This window comes from Peromyscus californicus, unplaced genomic scaffold (genome assembly GCF_007827085.1).
Source record: "Peromyscus californicus insignis strain IS unplaced genomic scaffold, ASM782708v3 Scaffold_6__1_contigs__length_162567912, whole genome shotgun sequence".
Taxonomy (NCBI): domain Eukaryota; kingdom Metazoa; phylum Chordata; class Mammalia; order Rodentia; family Cricetidae; genus Peromyscus; species Peromyscus californicus.
Window position 1 is genome coordinate 87,946,338 of NW_026294584.1, and position 27,575 is coordinate 87,973,912.

The 27,575-nt window shown below is 48.7% G+C and overlaps 1 protein-coding gene across 2 annotated transcripts in view; it reads right to left on the bottom strand.

The window, feature by feature from the left end:
• The window catches only part of Tcf7l1 (transcription factor 7 like 1), a 164,564-nt gene that overhangs the window by 19,275 nt on the left and 117,714 nt on the right, over positions 1–27,575 (bottom strand). The window contains exons 4-5 of one of the 2 annotated variants that reach the window (XM_052719001.1): positions 3,855–3,938; positions 3,522–3,563 (exon numbers count right to left, since the gene is read on the bottom strand). In XM_052719001.1, coding sequence (XP_052574961.1) covers positions 3,522–3,563; positions 3,855–3,938 — 126 coding nt within the window. The remainder of the gene's footprint in view (positions 1–3,521; positions 3,564–3,854; positions 3,939–27,575) is intronic. The other variant, XM_052719003.1, reaches the window with a different exon arrangement.

Genomic DNA, 27,575 nt, shown 5'->3' on the forward strand with positions numbered 1-27,575 from the left:
AACAAAGCAAAGCAGGAAAACCAAACAGTAACAGGCGATTTCCCCATTTTCCACCCCCAGCTTGCCTTAAAGGTGTAAATGGAAGTAATAGTAACACTCAGCCCCGCCCCCATCGCAGCCGGGTTATGACTTGTTTGGACACCCTTCCCTGACAGACTCCACATGACTCACCAAATCTCTGCAAGTATGCAGCCTATTTTCTTCATTGGCCCTACTCCCTGGGCAAACGTCTTCAAATATTTTACTTCTGATCTAAGCTAAATTTTTCATAATCTAGAGTGTTTTTATTTCTCTAATTAAAGAAGAAAAGAAAAACCAATGCCCCAGCTTCTGTGCCTGCGACCTAAGAAACTTCAGGCTCTGCTCACACCTCTGGCCTGACAAGGAGTCATGCTAAGTCATTAGGGATGTGGGGAGCTCCCCTTTCCCCTGCCTCAGGGCTTTGATTTGCAATTATGGGAATGAGTCTCAACTCTGGCTGCCCCTTAGAGTCGCCGTGGGGAGCTGAAAAAACTAAGATACCAGCCCCACCCCAGCCCAATTAAATCATATCCTTGGGGGATTACGATGTTAAATTCTATGGGCTCATTATCTCTATTACCTTCGCAATCTGTCCATTTGTTTTGGCACCTAATTCAGGTCCTCATTACCTCTTAGTTCTGCTAATTAAACGGGATGTTAATTGTTCATTCCCTCTCTTAATTTCCTAACAATAGCAATGGCGGCAGTAGTGGTGGCAACGATGGTGTGGTGTGGTGATGACGGTTTGGAAAGCCAGGCGTTAGTGAAGAGTTACTTTGTGTTGGGCACAATGCTGAACTCATTACAACCCACCGGCTCATTTCTGCACAACTCTATGACGTCAGCGTTCCTCTAATCCCCATTTAATAGATGAAGAAACTGAGGCAAGGAGAGATGATGTCATTGGCCTGAAGCTTGGAGAAGAGAAGGAAGCAAAGCCAGGATCCAAATCTGCACTGCTTCCCAGCCCCGGTCCCAGCCAGCCCCAGTACCTCCTCCCCAGACACCCTGGGTCCTCCGCCTCTCAGGAGTTTGGATGAGCAGCTGGACTCCAGGTTCATACTGAGGGCTTTCCCCTTGTGTGTGCCTTTATCTTTTCACTTTCTATTTAATTTAATACAAGGTCTCCCTTTGTAGCCCTGGTTGGTCTGAACTTGCTATGTAGACCAGGCTGGCCTAAAATTTGCAGACACCTGCCTGTTTATGTCCAGTCCACCAGGTTTTTTTAAAATTACATTTATCCTCTCTCTCTCCCCTTCAGATTCATAGTCTCTCTCTGTCTCTGTCTCTGTCTCTGTCTCTGAAGTTTGCTTGTGAAAGTTGGAGGATAACTTGCAGGGGTCAGTTCTCTGCTACTAAGTAGGTCCTGGGAATCAAACTCAAACCATCAGGCGTGGCAGCAAGCACCTAGAGCCACAGAGCCATCCCTCTGCTTCCTTGCTTTGCAATACTAGAATACAGAGTACGATAATATAGAATTTATTGGGAAAATTCTCCACTTTGCTACCTATAAAGCAATCTGTACCGACAGTTCATGCTTCTCTGCTCTCGGACAAAATCAGCGTTCTCGGTTTCCCCCGTGTGCTGTGATACGATACACAGAGCACTCATCTGCAGTGGCCAGATGATTGGCAGCTGCAACTGTAAGCAGCTCCCTGAGAGTTTAGGAAATTTCATACACTTTTCGGTCACCCCAAGAAAGCCACGAGCAGCTGGTTTATTTGAGGGGAAGGGACCAGAAAGAAAAAGGCCAAGAGCCAACATTGAGTATTATTAGGATAGTGTCCTGGAGCCAAGGAGGTGGGAGTAGTCAACACTGTTGGATGTCACCTAGATGGTGCCTAGAAATCATGGAGATGAGCGGACACGGCAGTTAGAGCTGAGCCAGGCTGCCAACGTTAGAAGGCAAGTATGGTGATGCTCACAAGGAGGACGGGACATCCAGAAATATGTGTTAGATTTGAAAGGGAAATCGTGTCCCTGAAAAGGAACCTATGAAAAGACCATCTCAGACAGGAAAGAGGGCATCAAGCCCTGACATTTTGGGGTCTGCTGCAGGGGGCTCCGAGGTGCCACAGGATGGGTGAGGGTAAGCAGAGAGGGAGACAGCAATGAAAGGTAAGTGGATCAGGACTAAAGGTCCATTATTGTGTCTGATTTCACGCCACTAGAGGGCACCAAGACCTCATGCTGACCATCCCAAGCCAGACCCACCACCATGGCCCATCCAGGGCACGACTGCTCAACGCTTTGGTGGCAGGATACAGAACCTGCCACTGGTTCCGTGCATGTCGTGGGACAGCCTACCCTGGGTGGCTAGCTCTGCCCTACATGGTTATTACTGTCCACCTCCTGACAGATGGTTGTGACAGTCATCTGAGAGCCACACATGACATCACGTTGTAAACTACCACGGGCTCTACCACTCTAAGCTGGTCCCGTGATTGCTGGAAACCACACAAGCTCACTGCACCTCTGTTTATATTCTGTGTATATCTTCTTCCTCACAGCTAGCCTCTAAGCTTTTAATGAGCAAGGAGTCTCAGTGTATCTTAAAATGTCCTGGGTGAGAAGATAATATGTCTGGGATTTGCTGTAAAATCAGAGTGTCAAGAAGGGGGATGTGAGTGATGCCAGTATGGAAGTTCATTTTACATAATATACTCTACTTCAGAGATCTTTAAATTTGTCTCTAATAGTTTCTAAAATCGCCACGGATCCCTAACGCTTTGTAGCTAGCATGGCTGGCAGTGAAGAAGCCCTAGTCTCCTGTCTGTAAAGTGAACAGGCTGAGAAAGGAGAAGGTCCTCTATGACTCTGAGACTCCCTGGACAGGACAGTTACCAGATAGCTGGGCAGGCATCCACTCGGAGCCTGCCTTCCTTCCCGGAAGATGGAATGCAAAGGTTCTATTCCAGCATCATTGCCTATATGCTTTGGACTTTAGTCATGAGGAGGTGAGGAGCCCTGCTGGGACCCCATTGCTCTTATTTTCCAGGACTCTCTCCCCTTTCCTCCAAAGGCCAGTGTTACCACAGCTGTGCTGAGGGGCCATTGTCCATGTTTTACTGGATGCTTCCCTGAAACAGCTGGTAGAGAAGAGCCTCTTTAACTGCAGCCTTGCAGCTATGGGGACAAGAGGAGGTGTTCTGAAGGAGCACCGACTGGACAGAAAGGACTCCTTGTTCGTAGGAAGTGGAGAAGGATTTGTAGCAGGTGTCCAGGAAGAACGGAGGGGGGGGGGGGGGGGGGGGTTAATGGTCAGGGCCATGTGTCTTCAATCAAGCATTCCAGGTGGTGCGTGCCTATGTGCTGAGGTGGACGGAAAGGTGAGGCTGTCTAAGACCTAACCTCTTTGTTAACCCCTGACTGTGCCCACACAGTGTGAGGGTTAATCTTCATTGCCAATTAGACTGGATTTACAATCACCATGGAAACCCCCTCCAGGTGTGTCTGTAAGAGTGTTTCCAGAAAGATTTAACTGAGGAGGGGAGACTCACCCTGAATGTGGGAGGCACCATCCAACGGGCAGGATCCCCAGACTGAACAAAAAGGAGAAAGTGAGCTGAGCACCGGCATCCATTGCTCTCTGCTCCCTGACAGCGGGTGCAGCGTAAGCAGCCGCCTCACACTCCTGCCGCCACAGCTTCCCCACCAGATAGCCGCTCCCACCGAACCGTGAGCCAAACAAACCCTTCCTTTGTTAAGCTGCCCTGGTCAGCTATTTTAGCACAGCGAGAAAAGCAAGACACTGGGGAGAGAGACTTAGGAAGCTTCTGGAAGGTGGCAAGGAGTCAGGGGCAGAGGGGCCCAGGCTGCTAAAACAGACTCACCAAGTGTGCTGGAGACGGTGATCTTGTGTCCTTGACTGTAGCGCTGGAGGGGACATCGAGGAGGGGCCATTTCATCTGAAGGTACTGCAGAGGGGACAGAAAACACGAAGCAGGTGAGATGCGGTCTCTCAAGCCGAGTGTAGAGAGGGCTGGCAGGGAGGTCACCAGCTATACGGGAGGCCTACAGTTATAAGCCCACAGGCCCTGGACAGGGGCAATCACCTCCATGACCACATGATTCTTATACAGCACAGCATAATTTATAATCACTCTGCTACCACTATCCTGTCACCATGGCCAGAGGCAAGACGTTAAACAACTCAGCTAAACTTTTAAGTGGGGAGGGGAGGGATACATTCCGATGTGACCATCATCTTCAAAGAACCTATCTGCGAGGCTCAAGCCTTCTTTACTCTCTCTATGGAGCAAGGCAGACCATCAGAGAGATTCCCAAACGGAGGGCCTGCCTGGTCCATCTCCATCTCCTGCAGCATCACCGATGGCATTCCCCAAGAAACACACTTGTGGGAGTGATAAACAAATGATAAAGCGCCGGACTGGGCAGGGCGTACGGTCCAGGTGGTAGAGAGTATTCACAGAGCATCCACAAAGCCCTCGCTCTAACCCTCAGCACCACATATATGGGCCATGGTGGTGGCATGCCTGAAATCTCAGCCCTTGGGAGATAGAGGTAGGAGGATCAGAAGTTCAAGGTCACCCTCAGCTATATAACAAGTTTGATGCCAGTCTAGGATGTATAAGATCTGTCTGAAAAAAAAAAACTCCCACCTGCCGGGCGGTGGTGACGCACACCTTTAATCCCAGAACTCAGGAGGCAGAGCCAGGCGGATTGCTGTGAGTTCGAGGCCAGCCTGGTCTACAGAGCGAGATCCAGGACAGACACCAAAACTACACAGAGAAACCTTGTCTTGAAAAACCAAAAACCAAACCAAACCAAACCAAACTAAAATAAAACCAAAAACCTCCCACCTGTCTCACAGTCAAGGGTTATGAGTAATTATCATTTTTGTTTGTTTGTTTCTTTGAGATAGGGTCTTGTTACATAGTCTTGGCTGGCCTGGAACTTACTATTTAGACCAGGCTGGCCTTGAATTTGCAACAGTCTTCTTGCTTCTGAAACTGGCATACTCAGTTTATAGGTGTGTACTCCCACACCCAGCATCTATTCACACTCACGGATGCTGACCTTTTCACTAGTATCTCTCAACCTTGGAACGATCACCTGGCACCCCACCCACCCTCTGCCATGCATCGTTGGGGGCGGGAAAGGAATTCCCATACCCACATGCATATAAATCCGTGCACACATGCTCTCGAGAGGGGAAGAAAACCACCTTTCCTTACTGTTGGTTCGGCACGGCTGACAGGAGGGAGTCTAGGGGAAGTGGGGGACCCTGGGCTCTGAGCACAGCATCCATGAGTACAGACATCACTCAACCAATGTAGGCTGTGACCCAAGACAAATGACTTAACAATTTGGAGTCTTGTTTTGTCACCTGTGGGGCAAGCTATTATGACTAACTTTACAGACTGTTAGCAGGGACGGGACCACGTCAGGGACCGAACACTGTCTTGCACGTGGGAGATGTTTGATAAATGGCAGCTATTATGTTCATAAGCAAACCATTAGTCTTTGCCAGGAGCAAAAGCAAGCATGTTGTCCTAGAGTCAACAGTGACAGGGTGCTTCTGGGCACCCGACCAGCCAGGCGACGTCTGTGCAGAATTTCCGAGACTAGCTTGAGAATTAGAGGTCTGTGAGGAAGGGGAGGCTCAGAAAGACTTTCAGAGACTGAAGGGAGCCTTTGGATCGTCATTGCTCTTGGATTTCACAGGGGAGGGAGGTACAACTGGCTATGAGCGGGAAAAGTATTGGGTGGGGTGAACAGGGCAGGGGCCGAGTTTTCAGAAAGGTATCTATAAGACTTGTGGATGTAGCTCAGGCTGGCAGGGAGCTTTCCTAGCACACATGAGACCCTGGATATGCTCCTCGGTACATAAACTGACAGTGGTACTGCCTGCCTGTAATTCCAGCTCTAGGGAGTTGGAGCCAGAAGGACCTACGTACTACATAGAAAGTTTGGGGCCAGTCTGGGCTACATGAGACCTTGTCTCAAAAAATAAACAAACAGGGCAGGGAGACGGCTCAGCAGGTAAAGGCACTGAGAAACCCTGAAGCCCCCACACACGAAAAAATAATAATGGCGTTTGGGAGCATGCATGTATAACCCTAGCATTCCTGCTGTAATATGGGAGCAGAGACAGCATTGCCTGGGAGCTCCTAGGGCCAGGGAGCCTACAGTACTCAGGGCGGCAGCAGAAGCAAGAAAGATCCAGCCTCAGCAAGTGGAAGGTGAGAACCAACTCCTGGAAAAACAACAACAGATCACAGCGCACCCACTCAAAGAACCGAGGTTCGCACACAGCCCTTCCAGCAGCAGGAAGGGGCACCAGCCCAGGCTTTCGGGTGAGTCAATAGCTGTAAGCACAGGCTAAAGGGATAGGCCAGCTGCGCCAAAACCTGAGCCTAGGGTTTTTATGATTGCTTTTCACTTGAAAATAATCCATTCCTTTTACTATTCTATGATCAAGAACGCTCGTGTGTGTGTGTGTGTGTGTGTGTGTGTGTGTGACCTCAGATCAGAGTCTTCCCCAATCACTCTACTTTATTCACTGAGGTAAAGATCTCTCCAGCGAAGCCAGACGGTCCAGTCTGGCTAACTAGCTTGCTCCCGGGATCCCCTTCTGAGTGATATTTACACGGGTGCCCGGAATCCAAACTCTGGTCCTTACGCTTGCACACCAGGTGCTTCATCCAGTGAGATGCCCGCAGCCCATTGTGACCCCTTCCACCGTACCAGCCTCCAACACTTCCTTTGTTCTCATGGACTCTCTCATTCCTTGTCTATCTGCCCCCACCCCAAAGGTTGAATGGAAATACGGACATCAGTGTTCTCCTATGGTGGTGGCTTGAGGAAGCCAGTACTTTTGAGTACCAAACGTCTTCCAGAAGCAACAACCCAAATGTTTGTCTGTTTAAGAAACTGAACCTCTGGAACAAACATCTGGTACTAAAGGGAAATGACCCAAATTATATCACCCCAACATGAACTGCAACAGGGGAATCTCAGCGTCCACCAGGTCCACCATGATCTGGTTTCCCATTGTGCCATAAAAACATACGCGCTTGTTGGCTGTTCCAGAGATACCTTTAAATCTTATTGGAGTGGGCCAAAACAATCTGAATTTTGATTTGGGACAATGTTTGGGGCCTTAAATAACACCGTAGGCGATCTTTTGGGTTGTCACACACAGCTGGCTTTAGGACTGCCAAGCAGTCTTGTTCCCCTTGGCACTAATGACTGACATATCCAGCTGTAGGACTCCGCTGTGGAGGGGGCTGTCTTCACACACCAGCAGCTCACCAGCCTCAGCAGCCTCCCAACCTGTCTTGAAAGTTAGAAATGTTTCAGAGTCAAGGATGAAGAGATGTCTCCGCCATTAAGAACATGTGCTGCTCTTGCACAAGACCCAGGTTCGGATCCAGGCACCCACATGGCAGCTTACAACTGCCTGTAACTCAGATCTAGGAGATCTGATGTCCTCTTCTGTCCTACACAGGCACTGAATGTACATGATGTGTTCACACACACACACACACACACACACACACACACACACACTCACACAAATGTAAGCAAAATATTCATAAACATTAAAAAAAGAAGTGTTTCCGACTTTCCCAAATGTCGCCCAGGACGGGGTTAGGGGTGGGGCTGCCTGCTGTTGTGAATCACTATTTTAGTGACTGAGGAGTTGACCTGCAGTCACTGAATTATTTTACCAGGGCACATTCCACTTGACAGTGCGGATGTCGAGGTATGTACATGCATGTCATTACCACACATACACTCACAGTAAAGAGTTCCCCATTACCACACATTCACAGAGTGAGAGCTCTGACTTTCGGCTGCTTTATCTGTCTAGCGGGATATCTTTTTTGGGCTTCCAGTGCCTCAGTGTCCCATGCGGGGCCATAGGCATGTGCCACCATGCCCAGCTCACACACTAATTTTCACTGAGAACAGGAAGCTTAGATGCTAACAGTCTTAAGCCCAGGCCTGGGAAAACAGGGCAGAGAATCATTTTAGTTCTCCTTTTCCCAACTTAATTTTTTTCCCCTTGTGTGTGGTGTACCTATGTGTTTATATGGATGTGCATGCATGTTGTGCTTGTGTGTGTAGAGGCCAGAGTGTCCTGCATGATCACTCTTGGTCTGATTCTCTTTGATACCAGGTGTCTTGGATTGCTCTTCACCTAATATATTGAGGTAGGGTCTCACAACTGACCCCAGAGCTTGCTGAATCCCATCTCTGCCTCCCGAATGCTGGGATTAGAGCTGGGTCACTACATCAGCATAGCTTTTACGTGGACGTCAGGGACCCAAACTCTGGTTCTTACACTGGTGTGGCAAGGGTTCAACCACTGGCCACTCCCTAGCCTTTTTAAGATGTTGAAGAGAGTTGTGGGGTGGACGGCAGAATTTTAGGGCTCACTGAACAGTAGAATGCCTTAGAAGCCTCCAGACTGCAGCCCAAGGAGGGGGGAATTCTAAAATGCTCCCCAGGAATTAGGGCAACAGGAGGCCCCAGACGTGTAATATCCCAAGTCAGCACTAGGTAAACGCAGGCATCTGCATAGTTCTGAATGCCTAGATCACATCCACTGGAAAGAAACTACTTTTTAAAAAGATTTATTTACTTTTAATTTTGATTGTGTCTCTGTGTGTGTTGTGCACATGTGTGTATGGGTACCCTCAGCTGTCAGGGTGTTGGATCCCTTGGGGCTGCAATTACATGTGGTTGTGTAAGCCATGAACTGTGGGTGCTGGAAATAAACTCGGGCCCCCTGCAAGTGCAGTACCCACTCAACACTGGGACATCTCTCCAGCGCCAAGAAAGCGCTTCTTGGCAGTGTTTCCCATGGGAGGTCAGCCCCACAATTATCCTGGAGGTCACTGCACATGGGTGGAGCATGTCTGTAGGGATTAAGTGATGTGTAGCTGAGCTTAGGCTCTGTGCATAATAATGGTGTGTGGACAAATTAAAACAGGTTTTGACAAGCCCCATCTAAGCTCCATTCGACAAGCTGCCTGAGGCTCAGGCTTATGACTGGTGTATCACAGCCGGGCATGAGTGCAGCTGATGTGCTCAGAGCCTGGTTCACCTACCCCCCTCTCTCCTGGGATGGCCACTGAAAAGGCAAAGCTCCGGGTCTTCAAAATATCAGTGCAACTGCTGGACTGAGCAACAGTGACAGCTACTCTGGAGAGCTGTCTCTGACTAAAGGACCTCTTGAATAGTCTCAGCGATAGGAAAGACCACATCATCCTCAACTTACATACACTGCTTTAATATGCCACCATGTTCTGTGACACGTACGGAGGGCCGATAGAGAGTTCCCATTCTCACAGAATCTTGGAATCTGGTGGGGGATCCAGTCTTCTGCTATGCTGGTTTATAGTTAAGCACAGTATGTCCGTGGTTTAGAATGCATCTTTTATTGTTTGGGGCCACCAAGTAGTTTCAGTAGGTAACAGCCTCTGTCACCAAGCCTGACAACTAGAGTTTGATCCCTGGGACCTACATGGTGGAATGAGAGAACTGATTCCTGAAAGTTGTCCTCTGACCTCCACACAGGTGCTGTGACAATCAACCCTCACCCTGACCCAGCACTCATGCTAAATAAATAAAAATGCAATAAAAATCTTTTTGTTTACTTTTATGTGTGCATGTGTGACTGGGTGTGTGTATACATGTGTATGTGCACACCCATGGACAGAGGCCAGAGGAGGATGTCAGGTGTCTTGCTCTATCATTCTCTATCTTATTCTCTTGAGACAGGGCTCCTTACCACACACTGGAACCAGACTGGCAACCAGCAAGCCACAGGGATCCCACTGTTTCCGCCTACCATAGCACTGAGGTCATGGTGGCGCACGCCTTTAATCCCGGCACTCAGGAGGCAGAGGCAGGCGGATCTCTGTGTGTTTGAGGCCAGCTACACAGAGAAACCCTGTCTCAAAAAAACAAAACAAAACAAACAAACAAACAAACAAACCCCCAAAAACCCAAAATTATTTATTTATCATCATCATTATATGTCTGTCTGTCTCTGTGTGTGTGTGTGTGTAAGTGGTATGTGCGCACATGTCGGGGCAAGAGGTCAATTTTGTGGAGTTGGTTCCCTTCCTTCCACCTTTATGTGAGTCCTGGGGATTAAACACAGGTCCTCAGGCTTGCAAGGGCCTTTATGTGAGGAGCCAGCTCCCCAGCCCTGGCATGTGTCTTCACCTTGTTAAGGAAGGGTGATTCTAGTCCTATTTTAACGTTGTTCTTATTGGAACAGACGTTGAATTCACTCAGCATCCACCAAAAATGGTCACGTGGTTTCTGATTTGACTCATTCGTGAGATGCATCCATAGTGACTGATTTTCTCACCTGGGAGCACTTTTGCATTCCCTGGGCGGACCCTAAGAGGCTACCAGGGTTGGCTCTTTTTTGTACTTTTCTGTGGAAGGCTGATCAGAGCGCCACATTCCTAAGTAAAGGTGGACAAAAGCCGTTTTCTTTTGGGTGACATTTCTAAGCTCTGGATGTTACTTTCACTTTGTTAGAGGGGTGCTGTTTTTCCTGAATGTTCCGCTGTCTCTTTCCCAGAGTCCTCCTTGGGCTAAGTGCTCGGCCAGGTGGGCTGCTTCCGCTCCACTCGGGCCTGGGGAAGGGTCCCTCTGAAGGCTGTTCCCTGGAGACCAGAGCCCGCTTTCCTGCAGTGGGGCGGAGACCTGTCCTACACAATCCCCACTCTGCTCCGAGACCCTGCAGCAGATTAACTGCAGCTGTGCCCTGGAATTTCCCCAACACACAAATCTTCGTGATGTAAAACAGCTGGGAGGAAATCCCAGCATGCCCTGGACAGAGGCAGAGCTGCCAATGAGCTATGGAGATTAACCCTCAGGCTCCCAGAGAGCAGTGAAGGCCCCCTGCGCCGGCAGGCCCACCCTGTCTCACCCCTACTCAGGACGCGCTGGGATGCCCAGTCTCTGCTCAAATGCTCCCTGAGAAAACCCTTTCTCTGGGTCACCAGAGAAAAAGCAAGGCTTCTTGTCACAGAATGAGCCCACTGCAAGGCTCCCAGAGGAGAGCACTCATCTCCCGAACTCCAGCTCCTGGAGGGACTCCACAACTCCTGTGGACACAGGCAGAGGACAGAGTCCGTTTCAGGTTCCTAGGTTAGGAGAGCAGCCTTGTCTGCCTCTCTGGTCCCCACTGGTGAACAGTGACCCCTGGGACTTAAGCTAGGGCTCTCTTGAATAAAGTCCAAGGATTCCTAAGGCTGCCTCAAAGGATGCCACAGATGCTGTCACCAAGAGACAAGACCGAGGCAACAAACACCCCCTCACCCCCCCCTAAAATGGCTTCAAGCACAGTGAGACATCTCAAAACAGAGGGTCTCACTATGTAGGCCAAGTTTGTCTCCAATTCACAATAACCCAGCTCGCTCAGTCTCCTGAGTACTGACTGCTGTTGGTGTTACAGGGATGCTCTACCACACCCAGTCCCGCCTCCTGGGTCTCTGTCTCTCTGTGTGTGTGAGCATGTGGACAGAGGCTTTGGGTACTGTTCTTCAGGAGCAGACCGCCTTGACTTTTGGGACACAGAGACTTGGAGCTGGCCCAGTGGGCGAGTGTTCTGACCTGTGAGCCCCAGGGACACACCTGTCTCTGCTTCCAGTGATTATAAGCACTAACCACCAAGCCAGGTCCTGGGGGTGCTGAAGTCTGGTCCTCATGCTTGCGAGGTAAACATAGTCCTCAGTGAGCCACCTCCCCAGCCCTTCCTCTTCCTTGTAAAGGCAGCTGTCCATATAAAGTTGGCAACAAACGGAAAATGTGCAACAGTGAATAATTTCTCCACGGTGGATGAGCTAACTGTACCTCATCAAACCACTGTACCTGTACCACCTACAAAACCCCAACCAGCCAGCCTGTCCTTTGCTAAGAGCCTACCTACCCTGGTTGTATTCAGTGGTCCAGAGATAAAATCAACAAGCCAACCAACCCTCACTGTCTCCCAACACCAGCTACCGGTAACTTCTTTCTGGACCCGAGTATTCTATTTTGTTCTGCTGGTCTCCAGTCTATTGCATCTTTTACTTGTGAGAAACTAACTTTGCTCAAATCCCAGACCCAAGGCTACCTTCTAACAACTCAGTTACTCCCACTGGCCCAGGTGTATTTGGAGTGTCCCTGGAACTCACATGGTAGAAAGGGTATTGTTTGTATACTTTATCCTCTGGGCTCCCCATGGGTCATGCCTGTTCAGTTATGTGTCTCATGTCTGCAACAGAGGAGGGATTTATTTGCGCTCACAATTGCACGGGTGTTTCAGTTCATCAAGGGTGAGGAAGGCAAAACAGAGCTCTGGGCAGGAGATGGTACGGCTCCTAACATATCCCACAAGCAGGAAGCAGGGTGCTGACTGGAACCAGAGGTGGGTACACCCTTCAAAGCCACCCTCAGTGATATACCTCTACCAGGTAGACACCACATCTCAAAGGTTCCTTCACCTCTACAAACAGCATCACCATCCGGGGCCCAAGTGTTCAAATGCACAAGTCTGTGGGGAGACATTTCACATTCCAGCCATGACAGCAGGCAGAAAGTACTGAAATCCTCAGCCACTGTGTCCTGACAAGTGTGCCACGCCCATTTGTCAATCCAGCGGACTAGGGTGGCCAGTCTGCTGCAGTACCCTTTGGAGATTGGTTTGTATGCAAAGGAGTCTATTTCACTTTTTTTCTAAGGGGTGGGGCTGAGGGTGGGGGAGACAGTGTCTCACTAGGTTCCTCAAGTGCTGGCATTAAAAGTATACACCACCATTGTCCAATTTACTCTTGAGCAGTTGATCTTTACTGCTGAATGACTGCTTGAGTACTGCTGGGATTTGGAGGGACAGCATGGAGTCTCTGTTGCCCAGCCCTGCTGATTCCTAGAAGTCTGTTTAAGACCCTTTATCTAATCAGGGGTGGTGGCTCACACCTGTAGTCCCAGCACTCGGAAGGCAGAAGCAGGAGGATAACCATGAGTTCCAGCCCCCTGCCCCCACACTCGTGGGGTCTGGGAGAATGGTTCTTTATCTCCCACACATAGATTGCTCTAAGTTTAAAAGTGCACCAACTCTGGAGAGTCACCTCAGTGGTTAAAAGCACTTGCTGCTGTTGCAGAGAACCTACATTCGGTTCCCAGCACCCACAGGGTGGCTCACAGCCACTTGGAACTCCAGTTCCAGGAGGTCCTACCCCCTCTCTGACCTCTGAGGACTCAGGTATGCATGTGGCACTCATACATACACTCAGACACACACATACACACAAAAACAGAACAAGTAAATATTTTAAAAGGGAAAATACACCAACTCTGAACAATCAGTCTCAAGCAAAAAGACAAAAATACCCCCCAAGGGGGAAAATATTTAATTTTCAGAAACCACTGAAGAAGGGTAATGAAAGAAAAGAAAAATCAAACATCATACTTTGACTCTTACATCCTCTCTTCTCTTTATAGAGTGGCTTTAAGCATTCGCATATAGGTACTGGGCGGCATTAAATCCCGAACACAAGCTCTTTGTCCCACCCCGGTGCGGAGGGCCCTGTTCCTTCCTGAGGTTGGTGAGAGACGAGTCCCCCGAAATAAATTCAATTTGTCAGTCCATGGGGATCTGTAACTAGCTACTTCTGGAGTTAATACAATAGATAATTTTTTTTTTTTTTTGGTGGAAAAGTTCTTTAAAAAAGAAATCACACTTTGGGGCTGGAGAGATGGCTCAGCAGAGAGAGCTTACGTGCGCCCTTTTAGAGGACCCGAGTTCGGATGTCAGCACACATGTCAGGCAGTTCAGTCAGTCACCTACCTGTAACTCCAATTCCAATTCCAGGGCATCTGACTCTTCTTCAGGCCTCCAGAACAACACACACACAGACACACAGACACACACACACACACACACACACACACACACACACACACACACACACACACACACACACACACGGACCAGTAAGACTTAGTCTTCTTGTAAAATCGTGCACACTCCACCTTGTCCCAAGCGACCTGCAACTATCCGTGTCTCCTGTCCCAGGGAATCTGGGGCTTTCTCCTACCAGAACTTGAGCTCGGGTTTGATTTAGAAAGCTGGCTCTCTGGTGGAAAAGCGGAGCACCAGAGACCCAGGCCCCATCTTACCTCTCTGGACTCAGTCACCTCACCTATGAACTAGGGGCATTTTACTCTATCAGTCTAAAGACAAGACCTGGACCAGACCTGGGCCTACTAGAGGAGGAAAACCCGAACCCAAACCAATGCAGCTGTTTGTCTAAACACAAAGGCATGTCAAAGGACTCCCCATACATCGGGAGTCCCAGCTGATCTGGGGGACCCTTACTTCTGAATACCAGCTGATCTGGGGGACCCTTACTTCTGAGGACGTGTTCTCACCTACAGAGACCAACCACTCCGTTGGTGGAGCAATCACTCCAGCGGGGGGGGGGGGGGGGGGGGGGGGGGAATTATATATATATAGTGATGTCACTATTTTCCCTTAGCTACTGAGGCGCTGAAGCAGGTCAGTTGAGCCCAGGACTTCAAGCTCAGCCTGTGACATAGCAAGATCCTGTTGGAAGGGAAAAGAAACTATGCAGTGAGTCACTCAATTTTAGTTACTTTTATTCATGGAGCTAATGGCTTGCACTTTGCCCACGGATGGGGAAGATCTGGCAGAGTGTGGGGGGACTCAGACAGCTCTGGTGTTTTGTGGGGGAGAGGTCCCATTCAGTGGTGCCCCAGTAAACCCTGAATGCTGCTTCCTAAGCAAAAACTGAAGTCCAACACCCAAGTCTATCGTGTAGCATTTGTGGTATCTGTGGTGCGAACGTTCCCACCACAGTTGGTTTCGAGGGATCATGGTGAGTCACTGTAAGCAGTGGGAAGAGATGCTAATCATTGGCCTGGTACCAACCGGCCAGCCACACACCACCGCTGGTAGGCAGGGGTGGAGAGGGCTCTTTGGCCTGTCCTGACTTGGAGAATTATTGACTCCATTCACAGATGTCTAGAAAGCTACACATGTGATGCCTAGTTGATTGGGCCTGAGGTCGTCATGGAGACCTGAACACGTGGCCAGGTGCATCTTTCTGGCAGCTACATGCTCCTCTCCTTTCAGAAAGAGCAGGGAAAACTGCCCTCTGAGCACTGGACATGGACACTCTGATGGCCTAGACCAAGGTAGCCCTTGGAGCAAAGCTCGAGGCTTAAGATAAACGAAAAGCCAGTTGGGTGTGGTGACACACAGTATGGAGGGCACAGAGACCCCAAGTTCAAAGCCATTTTTATATACTGAGACCCTATTTCAAAAACGAATGAATCAATCAATCAACCCAAGTCAATGTTGAACCCGCTTTCATGTCCTCATTTCCATAGTCTACAGTTCTCTGGGTCTAAACCGCCTTCTCCTGGCTTTGACCTGGAGCTTCAGGACCCGAGTGATTTCTACACTCAGCGCTTGACCATGAAAGTGCCATAGAGAAACACACGTGGGACCCGTTTTCAGCGCCTGGCCTTCCTCTGACCACCCCACACAGCAGCTCTCCCTGGGGTCCATACTTTGTCACTGTTGTGTGGAGGAGGACTTCACTGCCAGCACGTCTTTTCCTCAGCTGAGGCCAACTGCCTCGGCCCCCTGGTGTAGAGCCCGTTTGCTGGCTCCGGCCCTTTACCTTCAGCCCTGCACTCTTGCCTTCATATATGGCCCTCACCTTGTTCCAGCCACACAGGCGAGAACGGGGTCCATATCTGCTCTTACCCAGCTGCCTCGTTGAGGTCGACACTTAAGCCAGTGTGTTCTTGCTTTTTTTCCTACAATAAACACCCCCTGACTTCCACGAACGCGCATCGCTTGGCCCCTGTGTGAATACGGGGGTCACAGGACATGTTTCCAGTTGTGAGGCGAATGGTTAGATCCATGTATGTATATGCAGACTTGGTAAGACCTTTGAGAAGTCAGCACCACTCTGGGCAACGCAGGAGTGAGTTTACCTCTCCATACTTATATCGGCACAGGGCATGACATGCTCTGGCCTCTGCCAAGCTGTGGGCAAAACCAGCACGGAACTGGTATTACGGTGAGTATCTCTCTCTCTCGTTGTACTAAGTGAGGCTGGGCCTGAGCAGATGCCCAGGCAGCATTCTGAAGGGCAGCCACAGAGGACACCACAGTCCGACGGGAAGAGCAATGGGGAGTGTGAGGCCACCGCGGGCTGACGCCACAGGAAGGGTCTGTGTGGCTTCCTCACCGTGGCTGATCTTCACCGGGGAGGAGACGGTAGACTTGACGGACCCTGCGGGCTCGGACTGTGTGAGAGCAGGGGAAGAGAAAAGGAAGGGGTCAGGGAAAGAAGGAAGGGGGAAGCGGAGAGGGAAGAAAAGGGACGCTGAGGGGAGGAGGGATGGAAGGAGGAGTTGGAGATGAGGGAGGGAAAGAAAGAGACAATGGCGAAAGAAGGAAAGAAGACGCAGGAGGAAAGTGGGAAATGGAGGAGGAGGGAAGAGGAGGCGGGGAGGAGGGAAGAGGAGGCGGGGAGGAGGGAAGAGGGGGCGGGGAGGAGGGAAGAGGAGGCGGGGAGGAGGGAAGAGGAGGCGGGGAGGAGGGAAGAGGAGGCGGGGAGGAGGGAAGAGGAGGCTGGGAGGAGGGAAGAGGAGGCGGGGAGGAGGGAAGGAGTAGAGAGAGAAGGAGGACCTACTTGGGCAGCCTCCACTTCCTCAACCTTTCCGGTGGCTCCCTAGCACTGTCTCTCCCACCTGCCTAGACCCTCTACTGTCTTCTCAGGCCTTAGCTGGCTTTCCGTGGACAACCAGGGCGAGCGTGGGCCGCTCTCAGGCCCCTGTGCACCGGGCAGCTCTGGGGAGACAGGCCTCCTGCCGGAAGTGCTCTGCTCCTGCCCCGGGCAGATGCTTGCAGGTTCTAAATGCCTTCTGCTTAAACTTACTGACCTAACTAAATGTCCTGGACAAAGGGCTCAGGAGAAAGGCCAACAAAAGCTGGATGGACACTCACTAAAATGTCACCACGGAGTTTTCAGCATTTCAGGCAATTTATTTGCTTCTGTTCTTCGCTTCAGTTACTTTTTTTTTTTCTTAAACAAGGTCCATGTGTTACACCGTAGCAGCAGGACACAAAGCTATTAAGAGTAATCTCCTGATTACTAATTTTCACCCCCGGATTTGTGCCCTCAGTTTACACAATCAGAAACCTCAACATCTATTTTAGCATCTTTTACTGTTTCCCACTGGCAGTAGAAACTTCCAAGCTCCCAGCTGGATTCTAGACACTTCTGAAAGTGTGCCCTGTCTGGTGCATGTGGAGAACCTTGGGGTGGCAACCTGTTTTGTTTTGTTTTGGGTTGTTGTTGTTGTTTGCTTTTTTTATTTTTCCCTTAAAGTTTGCATTTTAATTATGTGCACGCATGTGAGTCTGTGTGGGGGGTATATCCCCATAAATGCAGGTACCTGCATAGATCTGAAGAGGACACAGGATCTATGATGCCAGAGTTACAGGGTGTTGTGAGTTGCCCAGTATGGGTGCTAGGAACTGAACTCGGGTCCCTCTGCACAAGTAGTGTATTCTCTTAACCACTGGGCCACCTCTCCAGTCTCTTTTCTTGGTTTTATTTTTCTCAAATTTGCTATTAGCTGAAGATTGCCTTGAATTTCTGATCTTCTTACCTCTACCTCCAAGGGATTATAGACATGTGCAGCCAGGCCTGGCTTATGTAGTTCTGGGGATTGAACCCAGGGTGGTATGTGTGCTAGGCGAGCACTCTACCTCCGGAGCTACACTTCTAGCTTAAGCAACTTGGTTTGAAGGGAGCAGGTAGAAAGTCTGTGAAATATATCAGCAGGTCCCTTTGCCTCAGCTGGACTAGATGCCTCTACCAAGGAACGGGTGTTGGGTAGAGCTGGGAAGGTCCCAAATGCTGTGTCCAGTGTTACCACTGTTTCTGCCACCAGCCTACACCTGCCAATCCATCTTTCACTTTCCTTTAGAAATACCCTTTCAAACTATACAGCTACACGAACGGGCCTGGTGATGGTTCAGGAATAAAAATCACTAGTCATGAAAGCCCGATGACTCGAGTTAGAGCCAGGAAACTCAGTAGAAAGTCAGATGTGATGATGAGTATCTGTCATCTCACTGCAAGTGAGAGACAGCAGGTGGGTACAGCGCCCTTTTATAGACTACCGTGAAGGGTACAGGACCTTATTTTTGCTTTCTAGAAGTGTCAGCCTAACCCTGCAATCTTGGAACATTGACCATGGGGCACAAGTATGGTGCACCCCTTTTCATGCCCATGCTAGACATTGTTAATAGATTACTGAATACTTCTCAGTTCTGCCAGATGCAGGCTCAGAGTGCTCAACATAGTAAACCAGGTGGCTTTCTAACTGGGTGAAAATCCCTGTGAGGTACCGTCATACTTATTTTCTCTGATTGAGAATTGATGATAGATAACAGATATTCTGTCTGGAAAGAAGCACGAGCAAGAGCCAGGTCCCATGAACCTTTCCCTCCTGGCTGGCACAATCAGAAACATTCTTGGAAGGGGGCAAGGGTTCACAGAGAAGGCCATCGAGAAGCAAAAAACAGTCCTAACTTGCAGAGTCCAGGGACCAAAAGCAGGCCTGGGAATTCTGAAGTTTATGGATTTTCCCTCGTGGGAGGGGGAGCTGGAAAACATCCCAGGTATTGAGGAGAAAGGAAGCAGGGTCTGTGTAAAATCAATAGGGAACAGGAAGTGGTTATCTGGGGCCAGTAAAATACACAACACAAAAGAACAGCCAGGCAGCAGAGGGCTGGCTCCCAGCAAACAGAGCTCCTAGGGCCCCTCCATGCCATCTGCAAAGCCTGACCAAAGTCAGCGGCCCCTGGTGCCAAGAATATCCCTCCATAGGTGAGCAGGCCTCGCAAAGGTCTCTGATCTGATGGGTGAGAAAAGACTGTGATTTCTACACAGGGCCATGACCCTGAGAAAGGGGTCCAAAGCACAGCTTCCTGCACTTATCCTGAAGGGAGGGCACAGGAAATGAGGATGGCTAGAAGGCTAAGAAGTGAACATCGATGGTGGCCAGGCAGTTAAGTCAGACTCTATATGCATTATACCACAGCCTACACCATTGCCTTCTCATTCCATGAAATGAATGCCCATCCCAGTGAATACCCGAAGTGTTTATTCTAATGGAATCCAAGTGTCCAGCATGCTCAAGCATCTGGGTTTGATCCCCAGTACTGTAATTAGCAAACAAAAAAAAATTACTGAAGTCTATATGTGCATATTTTTCTAAAATTTAAATTTCCTGGATACTGTCACTTATAATGAAGTTCCACACATGTATGTATATCACATATATATGATATATATATTATATACATACACACACACATATGACTTTTTTAATTAAAGAAATTTAGAGGGGAAGGAGATATGGCTCAGTGGTTAAGAGCACTGAATGCTTTTCTAGAGGACCCAGGTTCAATTCCCAGCACCCACATAATTCTGTTCTGGTTCCGTGGGCACCAGACACGCACTGGTGGATAAACATACACACAAGCAAAATACCCATGCATGTAAAATAAAATAATTTAAAGAAAATAAAATATTTTAGGGGCTGGTGAGATGGCTAAGAGCACATGCTTTTGCAAAATTCATATTCACTTCCCAGTACCTACATGGCAGCTCAGAACCATCTGTAACTCCAGTTCCAGGGGATCCAACATCCTGTTCTGGTTCTGAGGGCGCCAGGCACAGAGTATGTGAGTATGTGACTATATATATATATATATATATAAAATAATTGTACACCTCCTAAAATTTTAAGAATTCTTTTTAAAAATTAAATTACATTTTCTTGTGTATATTTCCAAATGTATAAGCACACATTTCAGTCTTTATGTGGTCTTCAGAGTATAACTTGTGGGAATTACTCCTTCCTACCATGTAGGTCCTGGAAATTGAACCTAGGTCCTGAGGCTTGGTTGCAGTACCTTTATCCCCTGAGCCATCTTGCTGGGCATATATATGTTTATTTGTTTGTTTGTTTGTTTGTTTAGAGATAGGGTTTCCATAGTCACATAGACTAACCTGGAATTCACTATGCAGCACAGGCTGGCCTTGAACTTGTAATCCTACCTTTGCCTCCTGAGACCTGGGATTACAATACAGGCATGCACCACCAGCACACCCAGCTCCCCATCTTTAAAAGTGAGAAAAAGCGACTTTGTTTAAAGGAAAACACTAAGTACATAGTATAGGTGGTGGGAAGTCAAGGTCACACAAATAAGTGACATTCGGGGCTGGCTGGTGGAGTCGGAGCTGCAGCATATTCTTGGTAAGGATAACCATCGAGAGAGGCTTGCACATAAACCCCAGAGGCTGCATGTAACTGCGTCTCACCTAAAGCCCAAGCCGCCATCCTCTGGTGCACACTAGGTCACAGCAGCAGACACCTCACTCTCCACTGGCTTCCTCCCTTTTTATCATTTAGCTAGTCCGGAAGTCCCATCTATTGGCTGCGGAGGCATCTTTCCCATCTCTAGCCTTGACCTTGAGATGACTCACTTCCTAGTGTGCTTGCCTCTGTCCCTCCTTGGCTTACCTTTCTCCTCTTCCCCCCTCTCAGCTTCTTGGGGACAGGAAGCTTGTGTGTGCTCTGGTCACCACAGCACTTGACATAGCACATTGTCTGTGGTAAGTGCTTGATGACCAGAGGAGGGCATTTCAGGAGGAACTGAATGAGGGGCGGAAGTCCTCCTTCCTGGAAAGGTTTCCGCCAGCCTAGGTGAAATGCATCCAAAAGCAGTCAGTGGCTCTTCCCGGGGTTGTCCCTGATCTGGTTGGTCCCCAGTGAAGGCAGTGAAGCTGGGAACAGGTGGTTTCACTATCAATAGGCAGCACACCAGCTGAGTAAGACTCCATTAAACATTAGCTGAGGGGCTGCGTATGGTGGCACACGCTTTTAGTTCCCGCATTCAGGCAGAGGCAGAGACTTTCTGTGAAGTTGAGGCTAGCCTTGTCTACAGAGCAACTTCCAGGCTGGTTCCTGTCTCAGAAAAACAAAAACAACAAACACCATTTATTGAGCCAGAAACAACGTGAATACCTTTAGTTCCAGAATTTGGGTAAAGCCAGGAAGCTCACTGAGTTCACTGACGGCTTGTGCTGTATGGGATAGAGCTCAGTGGCAGAGCATTTGCGTAGTGCATGTAAGGCTCTGGTTCAAACTCCGGCAATCCCCAGTGGAGGGCATCATGATCTGTTTCCAAATATAATTCTCAGCTCCTTCTCCAGCACCATGTCTGCCTGCACGCTGCCACATCCTATCATGATGATAATGGACCAAACCTCTGAACTGTAAGCCACCCAATTAAATGTTTTCCTTTACAAGAGTTGCCCTGGTCGTGGTGTCTCTTCACAGCAATAGAAACTCTAAGACACAGACCTTCAGTGATTGTATCTATACCGAACACACATACCACTCTCCGTATTGTTACTCAGCTGTTTGCATAACATCTATGTTAAGTAAGTATTTAAAGTACTCTAGAAATAATTTAAAGTATAGGAGAGGCTATGCCTAGGAATACACAAACACCCCACTGTTTATTAATTAATGTTTATTAATTAATGCAGCCACATGTGTGCCATGATACGAGCATGGTGATCATGTGGCAGGGTCTCTCTATTTAACTGCTGTGGACATCGGGCTAACCGGCCTGCAAGCTGCTGGCCATTCCTTCGCTCTACCTGCCATCTCGATGGGGATGTGCTGTGATTACAGTTGCTTGGACAACTGTGTCTGGCTTTTTTATGTGGGATCTGGGGATCTGTACTCAGGTTGTCAGGCTTGTGTGGCAAGCACTTTACCCACTGAGCCATTTGCCCAGTCCAGTGCTACACTATTTTGAACCACAGACTTGAGCATCCACGGAATTTGGTATCACCTGAAACCTGCCCCCATGAAACAGCACAGCACAAATGTACATGTAGTTCCCTGGTCCTGGTGATGCTGGAGTTGTACTGCGTGACCCTGCTGTGGAACACAGCATGCTTAAAATCTGTATTCTAATATTCATATCATTCTACGCAGGAAAATGTGTGTGCGAAAGCCAGGGGCAGCAGAGACGGTTAAGAGCACCGGACCCAGGTTCATGTCCTAGTACCCACATCAAGCACCCCGCAACTGCCTTGTACCTCCAGTTCTAGGGGATCTGATACCCTCTTCTGGCCTCTGAGGGCACCTGAAAGTATGTGGTATTCACATAGACAAGTTGGCACATACATATACTCATAAATTAAAAAAAAAATCAAGGGAAAGACATCACAGTGTCTGCACAGAGATTCAGAATTCTTTAAAGAAAACATCTGCAGACCACCAAGCTATTTTCATGTGTTCTATCATTTCATCCTCACGGACTTTTTAGATGGTGCCCCCCCACAACAATGAAAGGACTATGGCACAGAAAGCTGAATAACTAAGCCCAAAGTTCCATCTCATCCAAAGACCACACTTTTAACCCTTTAAATATACTACCGCTGAAGGGGGCAGCGCACACCATCACTCCTGCAGCCCATCCTGGCTTTCCTCAGACAAGGACACTCAGACAAAAGTGGTGAGCTATCCCACCATGGTCGCAGAGGCCACCCACCTAAAGGGAATTGGAACACACAACCCAGGTGTCCCCTGCCCTCATTGTGGAAGAACTATGGTATACCATGATATTTTCCAGAACCCGCAAAGGTGAACATAAAAACAGTTGGAGGAGGATGAACTACTAATGCAGGCAAATCAATATTATGAGTGGCAATCTGCAGAAGTCATAAAACACTCAACAAAAGAATAATTGTATCATTTAAATTTTTCTTATGGCTAAACCAGAAGGCCTTCTTAGTATGCATGATGGCTCCACACTGCCCCCTGGTGATCCATGTGTACCCACTGGGAGCATGCTAGCTAACGACTATGGGGAACAAAGCCTGCAGATCATCAAACTTGATCTGTGAGACAGCAGAGATGTTCTGGACCAGGCACCAAGCCATCTGGAAAAATCTCTAGGCTCCACTCCCGTTTGTCTGCAGAACCTGAGATAAAGAAGCTATGAATTCTGTAATGAGTTAACTACTTTTAGTCTATCAAGCTGGCAAGGGCCTTTTTGATTCCTCTTTAATTACCCTGGGCACTTTTTTGATGCCCTGTTGGAGGGAGAATAAATTAGTAAGTCTTTTCTTGTGCAATTTGGAGGCATGTATCAAGTCTTGCAAAGGCATACCACCTCAAGGAATGTATCTAAGGAAATAATTAAGGATGTGAGCAAAATACAGCTCAAAGAATGCTCACTGGAGCTATTTATGGGAGCTGAAAGCCATTAAACAACTCATGCTACAATGATATTTGAATTTATGGAGCAGGTGAATATTAAAGACATGCAAAGGTACTTACTAGTCACTCTCAATGGAAAAAGCAGGACACCAAACGAGTAGAGAATTCACTTTCGTAAAGCAGGCATCTTTATATGTGAATGGAAGAGTTTTACGGACAGACAGGAAGATTTGTGTTCCACTGGACCAGAGAGAAAGACTGTAGTGGAGTCATAGTTCCTGGAGGAGCTATGATCCATTGATTCCCATCCCTCCTCCCCCTGACACTCAACAGTTCCAAGGTGGGTCCCTAACATTCTGCCTCATTTAATTGCTCCCTGGGGGATGCTGGCGTGAGGTCAGAGCTGCCCCACAATGCTCGCAGGCACCCCTCCACTAATTGCAGTCTCCACCTGCTGCTTGGGCTTCTAATTTAAAGATAGCTCCGGGGACCCATTCCTTTAACGTTCTGCTTTTCTTTCTGTTGGGCCCCATGCACCCTCGGTGTGCATTTCACCACTGAGCTACAACCCCCCACCCCACGTCCCATACTCAGTTTATGCTCTTCTTTTATACCCTAGAGCAAGCATCCACCCATCCACTCACCCATCAGGCATTTTTCAGGGCTACAGTATGCCAGCTTCTATAGTCTTTACCTGTCTAAATCCTCCCAGAATATTTATCTGCAATACAGAGGATCCATCAGAAGATCCATGTGGACATTTCTGGTACATATGGAAAATTCACAGCCTCAGAGCACCTCCCATTGGGTCTTGTAAATGAACTACCAGAAGATCAGGCCGTAGACATCCACACTGGGATTCCGGGTGGCATACTAGACAAGAACAGTAAAACCAGTATTTCTTGGACATTCCTAATGGTGTCAACACATTCCACTTTATTTCTGGGTTGAGAGGAAAGCTGCAGTGCCTCCTCCGAGCTCTCCAGCCAGTTCCAGGGCTTGGTCTTTATGGAATTCTAGGCATCCTGGCTCAGCTAGGAGGGTACATTTCTGAACACACTCTAAAAAACACATCTCAAATTTCACGTCATTTCCTGAGTGACGTCAGTAGCACACTGGTCCTAGGTACAGCCTATGCATGAGATTGGGTGTGGAGCTGAATTTCATAAGCAGCTATTTGGCACCAAGACTGAAAAGTGACCGGGTCTTGTTCGGGTACCACATCTGTTCATCCAAAGATGTTCCATCTCTGCCATTTCCTTCATGGGGCTACAGTTCCTACCTTACTGACTTGAAAATGCAATGATTGATTTGGATGATGACTCCATCAGCACCACACTGGAGGTTTGAAGTTCACTGGCCAAATTTTCCATCTGATCCATTTTGATTTTCCATATTCCATGTAATATCCCACACCTTAAGTCTTTGTCTTTGTCAGGGGTCTTCATTCAGTCATGCAAATGTATGCTGAATTAAATAAATTGGAAGCCATAGTCAAATGGATCATTGATTTCTTCTTCCTCAATTTCCATTTTCCAGCAGAAGTTTTGAAGTCAACGTAAATGGGTGCTCCAGGTCAGTCTCACAGTGGGGCAGGCTGCTGCGTGGCTGCCACTTCCCCTGCTGAACTCTTTACAAAACCAAACAAGGGCTGCTGACATGGCTCAGAACTTGCCACTGACCCTGACAACCTGAGTTGGATCTCTAGGACCCACATGGCAAAAGGAGAGAACCAACTCCTGCACATTGTCCTCTGGCTTCTTCCACAAGCGTGTGGCATGCATCCATCCACAGAACTAATTAATAATAATAACAACAATACTGTCCTTCTTTCTTTCTGATCTGTTGTTCTCACTCAGGTTATTGCTGACTTCCTAACTACTGAAGTCACTGTCGTTTTCCAAGTCTCTGCCCCAAGAATTCACGGCCTCACCTTGTTTTACACCCAACCCCCCTCCATCTTGACCAGTCCCTGGCCTTCATGTACTCCTGGAAATATGGCTTCGTGAATCCTCCTCTCTGCCTAACTTCATCCATCCTGGCTGGTACCCACACAGTGATCCTAATCTCTGTATGGTGAAATATTCTCTCCTGGAGGGATGAGGGAGGTTAAGGTCCGGAAAGATAAGGAAATTGAATTCACAGAATCAGGAAGTCCAGAAAGTTCCACGATTCACAAGGCCCCCACTAAAGGTCAGAGAGAACAGGAGACAGGGAGACTGTTCAGTGGAACTGTCTGCAAGCTGGGCAGAGAAGTCCAGAGAGAAAGCTTTCGTGAGCATCGCTCTTGCTGGGATAAGTTTTTCAGTGACAGAACTGTCTTAGGGTCAGCCACATCGGCTTTCGGTAAACCCACCGGCTCACCACACTACGCCTAGGTGGGATCCACCGGCTCACCACACTACGCCTAGGTGGGATCCACCGGCTCACCACACTACGCCTAGGTGGGATCCACCGGCTCACCACACTACGCCTAGGTGGGATCCACCGGCTCACCACACTACGCCTAGGTGGGATCCACCGGCTCACCACACTATGCCTAGGTGGGATCCACCGGCTCACCACACTACGCCTAGGTGGGATCGTCCCTTGGTTTGTCATTGTGTAGTTAGTGTCTGGGATGAACAGATGTTTGTTTACATCTCTCAAGGAACAATCGTGTAACAGTAGATGATCTTGACCTCTCTCCTCGTTTCCAGTTGCTTCCTCTGCCCCTGGTCACAAGCAACTCAATCCCACAGACTCATCAAAAGCCAGTTTCTTAATGACCAGGAAACCAAGGCTCTTCTGAAAGCAAAGGGAGCATTGACCTGAGTCGGGACCCAAGGCCACACTGATGACTGAGCAAATGTTGGGGACACACTTGGCTCCTTCCCTTCCCTCACCTACACCTGATAGAGGACCAAGTCCTACCATCCAACTGTGGGTTGTCAGGTGAGCCATCTCCTCAGGGTCCCCCTGAAGCTCTTGAGAAGATTCCTCGCTAGCCATCTCCTGGAGCTCCTCCCAAGCCACCCTGTCCTTCCTACTACTGACTGTGACACCACCCTGCCAGAAGCTCTGTTCGATTCCCTGACGCTGCAGAAGTGCCCACCTACCCCATGGGCATTAAGACCCCAGCCTCCTCATCCTATCTCCAGCTACCTAACCAGCAGCATCCTTTGACCTTGTTCTGGTCACCCCAACGTCTCAATGCACTGAGCTTTCCTTATCTATGCCTAGAAGACTTGCCAAAAGATTGCCATGCATTTTCCAGAGGCTGGACCACCACTCTGGGTATTATCTGTTATTTGGTTGCTGGGCCAAGTCAAAGTGGTGGGCTTATGAAGGACCATGACTCTCCCCAGTTGCATTGAGAAGGTATGTGGTTATCATAACACACACACACACACACACACACACACACACACACACACACACACACACACACGGCCCTTCTTATATAGCAGGAGGCATGTCTGTTTTCTAGAGTTCTAGCCACTGACCTTTGGAAGGCATGTGAAGCCATAGCAGGTGGCTGATATCTAGTGCTCCTCTCTATTTCCCTACCCTTGACAGCTGCTCCTGTTGTCTCTGCATAGTATCCCACAGTAATGAGATGCAAGACTCACTCAAAGGTGGTATTAGGCACCAACCACAGCCCATACTTCTGCTCTCCGATTTCTTTGAGATTTCTCAAGAGATCCTGTGGTTCTCAGGAGTCTCTAATTAGATAATGGTTCATTCTTCCATGTGGCTGGATCTTTTTCTTTTTGGCAACATCCTGATCACAAGTCTTCCTGGGAGACTTTAAGTCCAGATCTTTAACAAGTCCTTAATGAGACACTGGGAGCCACCTCCTCCTTTACCTTGGTCCAGCAGCTCTTTCTTCCAAGCTGGCAGCCTCTGCACCCTGCAGGCGCTTTCCCCCTTATTCCACTTGGCTAGTCAGAGCCCCCGGGACTAGAGGGAATTCCTCAGGAGAGGAAGCCCTAAGCCTACATCCTGTTCTCTCTGGCTGTGACAACATCCACTTCCACTACTCCCAGGGCTTAGGCTGGCTTTGGGTTAGAGTTAAAGCCTGCCTTCCTGTCTTGACAGCGTCTGTCAGGACACACAGGTGCTGGCAGAATTGTCCTTAGCATCCACTTCGGGGAGGACGCCTCCACTTCACCATCCAGGGAACTGCTGACAGCGGATCTTCAGCAAGCTGGCTCCCTAGACCCAGAGCTCATGCG